General features: G+C 41.6%; 1 protein-coding gene across 2 annotated transcripts; it reads right to left on the bottom strand.

Moving 5' to 3' along the window:
* Positions 1–1,644: 1,644 nt before the first annotated feature.
* On the bottom strand, positions 1,645–7,213 carry LOC134868614 (scavenger receptor cysteine-rich type 1 protein M130-like). 2 transcript variants are annotated; one of them, XM_063889868.1, is made up of 10 exons: positions 7,158–7,213; positions 6,739–6,756; positions 5,456–5,752; positions 4,753–5,064; positions 4,377–4,667; positions 3,428–3,739; positions 3,064–3,342; positions 2,617–2,949; positions 2,453–2,535; positions 1,645–2,332 (listed from the first exon to the last, which is right to left on the bottom strand). In XM_063889868.1, exons 1-10 carry the CDS (start codon positions 7,198–7,200, stop codon positions 2,237–2,239), a joined length of 2,064 nt encoding a protein of 687 aa, XP_063745938.1. In that variant the 5' UTR covers positions 7,201–7,213; the 3' UTR covers positions 1,645–2,236. The 2 variants fall into 2 exon arrangements, with proteins under 2 accessions (XP_063745938.1, XP_063745939.1); XM_063889869.1 differs by lacking the exon at positions 6,739–6,756 and having other exon boundaries at positions 7,158–7,205.
* Positions 7,214–12,370: the final 5,157 nt, after the last annotated feature.

Raw genomic sequence — 12,370 nt, forward strand, 5'->3', positions numbered from 1 at the left:
TATGTTTTTAGTTTTGCTCAAACATATCATCATTTTGCTTGAGAGCAGGGGTAAAGGTGTGCGGAAACACGGTGCAGGATTCCTGTACAAACCCTCAGCTGGGTTAACACCGGGGCATTTGTGCCCGTCTCGGCCAATGAAAAAGCACAAGGCTGTTTCTAGGTGTCCTTAAGGCCCTGTATCACAGGGAGTATCTCATTTCAGGTATGCTACACATGCTCAGCCCTCCTGCCTTTTTATAGAAAGCCCAGATGTTTATTGGAAGATTTATAAGCAGCTGAGCTGAAGGTCTGGAGCTAACGCTGCGTAGCAGACCGAAGCTTTTAGTCTGGCACTCTGTTATTGCAGGTTGCTAATTCTTTCAGGAGCGTGCAGTCTGAAGAGGAAGTATATGGAGCTCAGAACAGTAACAGCCCCCACAGGGCTGATAATGTCAAAAGCAGCCTTGATCAAACCTGTACTGAGATGCTGAGAGGCTCCACTTTTTTGTTGTTGTTTGTTCTCAAGTAGGCACAGGAGGTATTGAACATGCTGCTAGTTTGCCTGCCTGTTCATCTGTGTGCGAACAAGCACCCTCTTGAGTATTTTTATCTGTGTAATTTTGTTAGCGAAGCAGGGAGGAGAGCAGGAGAGAGAAGAGAGGGGGGCAGACAGAGATGTAATGGTAGATACTACAGGAGGAAGCTGAAAAGATTTAAACCTCGTACACACACAATATTCTAATTTATCACCCCTTCCATATAAACTGCACATTACATAGAAAATGAGAACGAGAAAACCAAAGGGGACTGAACTGTGTGTGTGTGTGTGTGTGTGTGTGTGTGTGTGTGTGTGTGTGTGTGTGTGTGTGTGTGTGTGTGTGTGAATGGAAAATGCTCACATAGAAGATGAATTAACTACGAGACACACTTTTAGAATCAGCTCATTCTCGGACTCTTATAGATTATTGAAGGAGATGTATTATTTGTTTTGGGACATAGCAAGTGACAGTGATACATTTATTACAATGATCTTGATCATGTTTAGGATTTCTGAAGGCTTCTGCTACACGTGTTCATTATTTAATTCAGATGATTTGTTTTGTTAGGAGGACCTTTAGCATCATAATCTTTTGAATACAAAATTGGTAAAATTCCTCGAGCAAATTTAGTGATACAAAACTAAAGAGTTCCTTATGATCTAAGAAAATCTTTAAGGGAAAAAATACAAAATCAAGCAAAATTCTTGCATAAAAACATGCATTATTATTATTCTGAGCACAAAACTTCATAGGCCAACAAAAAAGGCAGATTTCTTATGAAATAAAGCAAAATTCAGCAAAAAGAAATGCCAAAAATTCTTAGCAAAGTCTAACTTATGAAAGAACAAACATCCCTGATTACAAAATCAATCATAATTATTGTAAAGAACAAGCACCTTTCCTGATCACATAGGTAAGCACTACACTTGTGAACAAAGCTTAAAGTCATTGAGACTAATCCTAACTCACAACAATAATCAAATCCTTTAAATAAATCACATTTCTTCAGAAAAGCTACTTACTTCTTGGCAAAATTATTATAAAAGAACAAAATTCCCAGAATAAAAATCAATTCATTGTAGTTAATAGTCTTGTGTATTTGAACAAATGACTGAAATACACAATAAAGCAGAATTCCTTTTATACCAAAGTCAACAAAACGTTTTACAAAACACAATTCTGTTTCACAAAAAATATGTATCAGTAACCAGACGAATTATTGTGAAAACCCCCTGATTTTTCCACTGATCACCAACCCTCGATGTGCTCGAGATCTACGAATCAAACACTAGGTGGCGCTGTGACGCGTTCCTCCTGTTATCTCAGGATTCATTTGCTCAAATGTCACCAAATTAGATCCAAACGTTTGGTATTGTTATACCTAATTAAGAGGATATTTGCCTCATTTTGAATTCAATATGTTACCTTTATTGGCTACACATTCACTGGCCTGGTTTGGCGTGTCTTTGATCTTCAATCTGCACCGACTGATTGGACTTTTCAAAATAAAACACATTTTTTAGTTGTTTTTAAAGATCTACATCTTCAGTAGGAACCAATGGGCCTTGAGCTAACAGGAAGTCGGGAAATATGAGGCACTAAATCACTGTCGATGACTTTTATAGTAAAAATAACAAGCTATATTTGATAATGTTGGTTAAAAACTGGTGTAAGAGCTGATACATCCATCTGTGAAAGTTGAGGTCTTGGAGCGGGCTACTTCGCTCCTTTCTCTTCAGCTGCGGGAACCCCCAGGTTATAACAATCCAGCTCAATGTCCTCTTGTCGGCCCAGTAACCGCCCCCTGGTGGCCTGGAGAGACATGACAGCAAACAGATGTGACTTCCAGCATCACTCTTCACTTCAGTTCAACAAAGAAAGACTGCAGTGTTCATACAGTCAGTGGTGTAAACAACAAACATGTGTCAGTACCTTGCAGTAGAAGTAAAGGCCGGCGGTCACCAGCAGCAGATTCAGCGGCAGGACGACCGCTCGGATGATAAAAGGTGCTGGATCTGATCAAACACATGGACAGCATCACATCAAGAGTCCAATAGCAAACACACACTGTAGAGACCTGAAACCTAAATGCTTACCTGTGACACTGAGGGAGATCAGACGGCTCTCAGAGGAGAAGTCATGAGAAAAAGCAGAGACGCGATAAACACAGCTGTAGTTTCCTTGTTGGGCGAGCTCTACAGAAGGAAACAGGAAGTGGGAAGAATGATTGACAGCTGGCTTTGGGTTATAGTTGTGGGCTGAGCTGGAGGAAGTGAAGTTGAGCTGGAAGGAGCCTCCTGGGTACTGAGGCTGAATGGAGCAACTGATAGTGAAGGTGGAGCCTCTGAACATCTTGAACCCCTGCTGCTGGGCCCCGGAGACCCCGACCATGGAGGAGGACACAGAGATGTTGGGCTGAAACAGCAGATCTGTCAACAAAGAGAGAGGACACATTCACCTTCAACAAAGAGGCCTCTGAATAAGGACGTGGTGTCAGGATGCTGACAAAGAGAGAGATGACATGATGTCACAGATTGGGTTACCTGAGCAGGAGAGATTCAGGAAGAAGTTAGAGTTACTTGGTGTTGCACAGTCCCTCAGAGAATATCCAAGACAGTCAGATCTGATAACCCACACATATCTGTCTGAGGATGCCTTTATCTGCCTTACAGAAACAGAAGAGCCACAGTCGAGCTCTCTGCATGCAACATTTGCTGTCTTCTGGGTCGAGGGAGAGCTGACCACTGGTCTCCAGTCCCCCTGATGTTTCACCTCCAGTGTTCCTGCACAGCGACTGTCTCCTCCCACTAACCTGACAGACTCTGAACAGAAACAAGAGAGACATCAGAGAAAGAATATTATACGTTTCATGAAAACAGAAATGAACCAAATCACAGTCTCTTCTACCTGAGCAGGTGAGGCTAACAGCTCTGCCAGCTGAGCAGGTGTTTCTATCTGAGCCTGAGCTTCTACAGTCCAGGAGAGCAGCCTCATGGCCTCCACACTGGAACTCTTTGGTCCACATTGGAGCCTCCCCTCCATAGAGCGCCCCCTGGAGGACTGAAGGAGCCCCACAGCCAAGCTCCCTGCAGACCACCTCTGCATCCTGCTGGTCAAAGTCAGCCTCACACACTGGGGACCACAGTGGGTTAGACTGGTCAGACTTCACCTCCAGTCTGCCTGAACACAGACTAGTCCCGCCCAGCAGCCGAACAGAGTCTGGAGAGGACAGAAGATAAAACAGAGAGAGGTAAAAGACACAGAATAAAAGACGTCATCTGGACTCAGTTCCAACATGGGTTCATCCTGAACAACAGAACACATCGTTATAACAACTCATTGCAGCTATATTAACCTCCCATCTACATGTAATACAATCATATAAGTGGTATCCATTTGTGAACACTTTCACTGTGTCTTCAAAAAAAACACATCATCATCTGCAGATTGCTGTTTTCTGCTCCTTCTGCTCAGGTACTCAAACATATCTGCTTTCACACTGAGACTCTAAAACGGTTTATTCTTTCTTCCTATTGTTGACAAGATCTGATCCTTGAATACAAATCTGTTTAGAAAATGATTTGTTAAAGATTAAGGAGATAGGTTCTGGACTCTCTTCTTCTCAAGCTGAAGGAAGCCTTGACGAGCCCCGGCTGAGGTCAGCTGCTCCAATCACCTTTTTCCAGAGAAATAATTTTGTGTTTCTGAAACCATTTTTTACTGTCGCCGCAAACTGTTGTTTCTTAACACGACGGTCATAGATGAGAATCATAAAGGATGTTATAGATGACGTAATACATGGTATCATAGATCGTGTCATAGATAATGTTAAAGATGACATCACAGATGGGCTTACCTGAGCAGGTGAGATTCAGGGTGTAGTTAGAGGGAACTGATATTGCACACTCCCTCAGAGCATATCCAGACTGAACACAGTCAGATCTGATCAACCACACAGATATGCCTGAGGATCCTATTCTCCGTTCTACAGAAACAGCAGAGCCACAGTTGAGCTCTCTGCAGGCAATATGTGCTGTGTTCAGGCTCCAGAAAGCGTTATAGCAGTCCACTGCTCTCCAGTCCCCCTGATGTTTCACCTCCAGTGTTCCTGCACAGCGACTGTCTCCTCCCACTAACCTGACAGACTCTGAACAGAAACAAGAGAGACATCAGAGAAAGAATATTATACGTTTCATGAAAACAGAAATGAACCAAATCACAGTCTCTTCTACCTGAGCAGGTGAGGCTAACAGCTCTGCCAGCTGAGCAGGTGTTTCTATCTGAGCCTGAGCTTCTACAGTCCCGGAGAGCAGCCTCATGGCCTCCACACTGGAACTCTTTGGTCCACATTGGAGCCTCCCCTCCATAGAGCGCCCCCTGGAGGACTGAAGGAGCCCCACAGCCAAGCTCCCTGCAGACCACCTTGGCATCCTGCTGGTCAAAGTCAGCCTCACACACTGGGGACCACGGTGGGTTAGACTGGTCAGACTTCACCTCTAGTCTGCCTGAACACAGACTAGTCCCGCCCAGCAGCCGAACAGAGTCTGGAGAGGACAGAAGATAAAACAGAGAGGTAAAAGACACAGAATAAAAGACGTCATAAAACAATATTTCAATGATTCAAACTGGACTCAGTTCCCTCATGAGTTCTTCCTTAACAACAGAACAGATCTATTATAACAACACAGATTGCTATTCTGCCAGCACATCAACCTCTAATACACTTTAACAAGTGGTATCCATTTGTGAACACTTTCACTGTGTCCTCAAACGGTTTGGCATCATCGATGAATTCAAGCTGTTGTTTGTAAGTGTATCTTGTGTTTCCCATACAGTTGTGAATTGTTACATTATTTATTGTATTGTGAAAACAAGAGAATTAAAAAGTAAAATAAAAATCGATGATGTCATAGAGGATGTCACCGATGGGTTTACCTGAGCAGGTGAGATTCAGGGTGTAGTTAGAGGAATATGGTTCTGCACACTCCCTCAGAAGAGATCCAGACTGAATACAGTCAGGATTGATGATCCACACAGGTGTCTCTGAGGTACCTTCTGTTTTCTCTCCTGCAGAAACAGCAGAGCCACAGCCGAGCTCTCTGCAGGCAACGTTTGCTTCCTTCAGGGTCCTGAGAGAGTTAAAGCCCCATGTGGGTCTCCATTCCCCCTGATGTTTCACCTCCAGTCTTCCTGCACAACGGCTGTTTCCTCCCGACAACCTAACACCCGACCCTGAACAGAAACAAGACAGTCGTGTGCTTTAATTCCTTTTATCAGATTTGAATAATTAGGGCCCGAGCACAGACAGAGTTGGAAGGAATGATTAAAACATTCATACAAAAACATTAATTAAATACTAATTGCTCTTAATGATGTATCATACACACGGATTAATATAAAAGGTGAAGGATAGTAATGGGACTTTACTTCAACCATCAGAAACTCTGACACAGTAACAGTTTGTCATACTTCGGGAGCACCGGAGAGGTAATGAGATAATTAACTGGAGCTCTCCATTAACCAGTGGTGATACTTGAGTATTTTAATTGTATGATACTTCATACTTCTCCTCCACTATGCGTGGTATTTCTTTGAACATAATCTGATAATACTTTTGTAATTTTAACCCTTTATAGTATGACGTTTTGTCTTTGTGTGAAAGAATCCTTTAGTGTACTTTTGGGAGGCTTAAGGGCCTCTGAAAAGATATCCATCATAAAGTTTGTCTTGTTAAAGGTAGCGTACTTAAGCATTAAATTGCCTGAACAAAAGCAGTCTTTCTGCAAAATGTCGCCCTGAGGCAACAAACTCAAAGACAAAGTTTGAGCATTGTAACGTCTTGCCGTCTGAAACCAATGAGGCTTCGTATCTCTTTTATCCGTGAGTTTATTAATCTCTGAACACAGGTTACTGTCAGACTGTGACATGTTCACTGAAACTCTGTAAATCTTAACAATATCTCTGAAAAATTAAACACATCACATCAACCAGTCTGTTCCAGTATATAAATAAAGACAACATAAGTATTTATAACTTTAAAAATATTCATATTTATGAAATGATTTTGGATATAAAGTTTTATCAATTAAAAACATTTAAACATGATATTTGCAGAGCCAATGGGTGGCATTGTGCCCCCTGCAGCTTTGCTTCTAAAGGGTTGTTTTCAGAAGTAAATGACTTAAAGAGTAATTCATTGATTACACTGAGCAGTTTACCTGTTGAGGTGTGTCTTTCTTGGAGTCCAGAGGAGAAAGATCAGAAGATAAGGTTGTTTTCTACAAAGTTTTCTATCATCTCAGAAACATGTCAGTGAATTCGCTTCAGAATCCTTTTACCAGTTCACTACAGCTGAGTATAACATGTTAATAGAGAAAACAGTCAGTTAAAGCGACAGCTAATTTCAGGAAAATATGCGTCTTCAATTCAAATTATTCATGGTACAACATCCTCACACTTGCAATGTTTTACGGCGACAATAAAATTGTGACTGTGGTTGTGTGTGTGTGTGTGTGTGTGTGTGTGTGTGTGTGTGTGTGTGTGTGTGCGTAGCTCGCTTTAACTTTGTGGGCTTTTTGTTCCTCATTTAGAAATGTCACAGATGAATTTGAATACTAAAGTTTAAGTGGATTCCTACCTGAGCTCACCAGCAGTAGCATTAGGAGCAGCAGCTGATCCATGTCTGTCTATCTGTCTCTCTTTTCTGAGCATCTCATGTTTTGTCTTTACTTTATATCAGCTTACATGGAGAGGTGGAGCTTCATTGGAAAATACATGATCGTATGAATATCATATACAGTGGGTAAAATAAGTATTGAACACATTACCGTTTTTCTCTGTAAATATATTTCTAACGGTGCTGTTGACAAAGAAAGCAAACCACAGATGTCCATAAATGAAGTGATGTGTATTAAAATGGAATGACACAGGGAAAAAGTATTGAGCACGCTTACTGAAATGTATTTAATACTTTGTACAAAAGCCTTTGTTGGTAATGACAGCTTCAAGACGCCTCCTGCATGGAGAAACTAGTCGCATGCATTGCTCAGGTGTGATTTTGGCCCATTCTTCCACACAACAGTCTTCAAGTCTTGCAGGTTCCGTGGGCCTCTTTTATGAACTCTGATCTTTAGTTCTTTCCATAGATTTTCCATTGGATTCAAGTCAGGTGATTGGCTGGGTCCTTCTAGCAGCGTTATTCTCTTTCTCTGAAACCAATTGAGAGTTTCCTTGGCTGTGTGTCTGGGATCATTGTCTTGCTGAAATGTCCACCCTCGTTTCATCTTCATCATCTTGGTACATGGCGGCAGATTTTTATCAAGAATGTCTCTGTACATTTTTCCATTCATCCTTCCTTCAATTATATGAAGTGTGGCAGTGCCGTATGCTGAGAAACAGCCCCACACCATGATGGTCCCACCTCCAAACTTCCCTGTTGGTAAGGTGTTTCTGGGGTGATGTGCAGTGCCATTTGACCTCCAAACATGGTGTGTATTATGGCATCCAAAGAGTTCAATTTTGGACTCATCTGACCAGGCTATATTCTCCCAGTATTTCACAGGCTTGTCTAAATGTTGTGCAGCAAACTTTAAACGAGCTTCAACATGCTTTTTCTTCAGCAATGAGTCTGCATGGTGAGCGTGCATACAGGCCGTGGCGGTTGAGTGCATTACTTATTGTTTTCTTTGAAACAATTGTACCTGCTGATTCCAGGTCTTTCTGAAGGTCTCCACAAGTGGTCCTTGGCTCTTGGACAACTCTTCTGATAATTCTTTTCACTCCTCTGTCAGAAATCTTGCGAGGAGCACCTGGCCGTGGCTGGTTTATGGTGAAATGATGTTCTTCCCACTTCCGGAATATGGCCCCAACAGTGCTCACTGGAACATTCAGAAGTTTAGAAACCCTTCTGTAATGCCATCAGCATGTTTTGCAACAATACGGTTGCGAAGGTCTTGAGAGAGCTCTTTGCTTTTACCCGTCACAAGATCTTTCTTGTGTGACACTTCGGGAATGAGAGACCTTTTTATAGGCCATCAGTTGGGACTGAACCAATTGATATTAATTTGCATTGACCAGGGGCAGGATTGCTTTCTAATTACTGATAGATTTCAACTGGTGTCTTGGCTTTCCATGCCTTTGTGCACCTCCCTTTCTTCATGTGTTCAATACTTTTTCCCTGCGTCATTCCATTTTAATGCACATAACTTAATCTATGGACATCTGTGGTTTGATTTCTTTGCATGTGTGGATTGCATTTGCATATTGCAAATTGGGTGATTAAAGATGATATCAAAATATTTTTTTAACTGTGTTCACTTCTCAGAACTGCATTTCTGAGAAACAGATTACAGATTACAGAAACCATTTCCGGTTCTGTTACCAGTGCGTGCTAACAGATTAAAGATAACAGTGTGAGCAACAACTTCTTTTACTTCTAAAAAACAAAGTTTCACTCCTTAAATTCAAATGAAATGTTTGTCACCAACAACAAAAGTAAAAGCTTTCTCACTTTATCTATTTCATATTAAATACAGTATCAATGGTGTACTTCATAGAAGAAAAAGAAAGAAGAGGGAAAAAGAGACGAGATAAAGATGGACAGAGCAGGAAAAGGAAAACTGGAGTAAGACAGAAGAGTCATCCTCACCCGGGCATTATCTACCCAGATAATGATAGGATCTGTGCCACCGGGTTATGGGGGTGGCAGTGGCACTAGTTGCCTCTCATGGACCAGCTGGAAAGTCAAAAGGACAAACACACAGCCACTTTCTCCATCCCTGCTAATGACGAATGTATTTAGTCATCCATTTCTTCCCATCTTCACTCTCCTACTAAAAGGGAGAAACATGAAGCAATACTTAGATAGTTTTATCGCTTGTTAGAGGGGAGTAGGATCTGCCAGATAAAAAAGACAAACAGACCAAGAGATGGACGGGCGGCCTGATTGACGATGAACCGCTCTGTATAATCCCTCAGTCATGTCACCGTTAAAGAGGAAAACAGGGCAGGATGAATGTGACTATTATTTTTACCCGTGATAGGATATGATCCTAATCTAATCTCCTGATAGCCAGAGGTAAGAGAACAAGTTGAGACATGTGATGTAATACCCACACCTTCAGTAAATGTGAAGGGGGACAACGAGAGCCACATGCTCCTAAACTGCGTCAGAAACATGACTATTTTTAGATGAACTTGAATGCATATCAGCATAACAGCTCTTTCCAATTACCAAGGAGTTATTTGGTAGGCAGTTGATTGGTTGGTTTGGCTCTTTGTTGGCTGAATTACAAAACAATTGCTGGTCTGATTTTCATGAGACTTGTTGGAGTGGTGAAGTTTTGAGCCAAGGAAGAACCTATTACTACTAATATGTGGACCTGAATGCAGGTACAGACTCAGGATAGTGTTAAGATGAATGAAGGGAATCAGGGAATGACGGTGGAATGAGCAGGGAGATAGCTGGCTAAGGTAGAGGGCATAAGGGCATTGAGATATGGCTGCACCAGCTGGAGCTTTGTGGCCGAAAATGAGGGAGAATGGCATAAGCTGGCTGGTGGTAGCAGTTGGAAACTGGTTGGGGAACAGGCTGGCAGGTAATGATTTTGAAGCAAATGGAAAGCCTTTACAATATTAACAGAAGGAGACCAAACACAGAGCCCTGGAGAACACCGTGAGAGAGTGGCAGTGGCAGAATGACAGTTGTGAATGCCTAAAAAAATAATAGAAAGAGAAGAATGGTGTTGATGATGTGTCAAAAAAATGAATGACCAACCACAGTGGGCTTGGGAATTCTTGGCCTGATCCAATGGGCTGACTTCAATCCAAATCTGGCAAGAGCTGAACCATGCAAATTTTAGTCGAAATTGGTTTAGGTCCCAGAAATGATTTTTTCAATAAGTTTTATGGTTAGATTCTTGAAGTGGGTTAACAAAAGCTAATTTGATTGTCATGTTTTGTTCTAAAACAACAACAAATGAATATCCCAATTTTCAATGTTGAATTCTTGAAGTAATAGACAATTAACAGTTTGCCATGGACATCACAAGTCATCAATCACTAGTTGTCCTCTAAAGCCTTGACATTGAAGCCGTGGGTCATGGTGTAGTTTATTTTTGCTGAAGTTATTTTTCATTGCTGGAAATTGCTTTTATTCTCTTTTATACTGTGAAAACTATTTTGCTGAATAAAACGTGTACAATTGTTTGTTGGTACAGACCTTATTTTACAAGGCCATCATATAATCCATGAAAAAAAATCCTAAGCCCAACAACCATTTCACATTGCAGTCAGAGATTTGATTCACCAATTGTAAATGCTAAATAATCCATTTTCAATAATTATCAAGTAACAATGTCTCTAATTCCTAAAAATCTAACTGCTATCCTGGAAACTTGAACCATTGAACGCTCTTGTTGTCCCAGTCCTTGTACTTTTTCGCCCCTTTGTCCCCAACTCAAACCACTTTTAGCAGCTTTATTTTTCGTCTGACTGATCCACACCCCAGCTCTTTGCCTTTTGCTCTCCAGCCTGTTTTATACCCCTTTTACCTTCTCCACTCCCTCTCCATAGTCCGGTTGCATTTCCCCTATCGCATTATCAAAACCATTTTGCCATTCAGAAAGCTGCCTGCTACTTCCTGAGTCTGCCTTTCACAGAAAAGTGCTCTCTCTGCCATGAATATGTAGTATTAATAGCACCTACCTAGCATGCAGCTTCTACTGCAGTCTCACAAATGGAAATGTTTTGTAGAAAGTGTGCATCACACATTTCTCACTATAGGAGTCAAAAGAGCAACTGCCACACCAACGGCCCTATATGATTTTTTTTTGTTCAGGCTACGGCTGAATTATTGATTACATTATTGAACAACAGTGGCAGCTCACTGATCAATAGCGGCCCTTAAGGTTCCATTAGCTCTATTGTTCAATAATGACTAGATCTTGTGCAATGCATTTAACTGGCTGTAATGACTCATCTAATGCTATGTTCCCCATTAACTCCATTCTACCTACATGGGCCTTTTTCCAACATAGAGAAATGACATAGCTATTATAGTCTATTGAATTCGAGCTGTAATAGAGGATAGATCGTCTGTGTCAGTTGTTTAAGTAGGTAACAGAACAAACAGCCCTGGTGTATTAATACAATGTAAAAGTGGACAACCATGCATTGAATTTTCCCACATCTTACCCATTTTATTTCAATGGTGGTCCTATCTTTACTGGACACATTCTTTCATTAATTCTATTTTTCAGAAAAAGGATCAACAGAATATTCTCTGGCTACAGTGATATCCTCACACTGTAATTAAGTATGTCTCAGTGTGATCAGTGATCTCTGCTTTGCTGTGTAGAAAGCTGGCTCTGGGAGAAGTGTCAAGCTTTTAATTTGTCACGTTTTGTCAGAAACGCTCAATTGGATTCTACCTGTTCCTGTAAAACCCGAATGGTTTTTTCTGTGCAGTGTGGGGCATTTTAATAGCCTGGGTGCCAGCCGAACTTAGCCCCGCCCATAACATTTTTGGTCGGGAAGTTCGGTCTGGCTCTGCTCCGTTGGGGAAACATTATCTCCGATCTTGCGACAGTCGAACCAATCAGATTGCCAGGGCGGGCTTTATGCGATGATGGACAGATGATCAACAGGGACGTAATCGACTACGTCACTAAAGAGCGCTGGGGTTGAATTCGTTTGAAACAAACATGGCTGCCGCTGGAGAGCGAGGATGTTTAGATTCTGCCACCGAGTCTGTTCTACGGGATCTCAACATTGCATTCATTTTGAAAGACGAACACAGGAACGCGATAAAGGCTTTCATCGATAGAAAAGATGTGTTTGCCGTCCTTCCTA

The sequence above is a fragment of the Eleginops maclovinus genome, chromosome 8 (genome assembly GCF_036324505.1).
Source record: "Eleginops maclovinus isolate JMC-PN-2008 ecotype Puerto Natales chromosome 8, JC_Emac_rtc_rv5, whole genome shotgun sequence".
NCBI classification, from domain to species: Eukaryota; Metazoa; Chordata; class Actinopteri; order Perciformes; family Eleginopidae; genus Eleginops; species Eleginops maclovinus.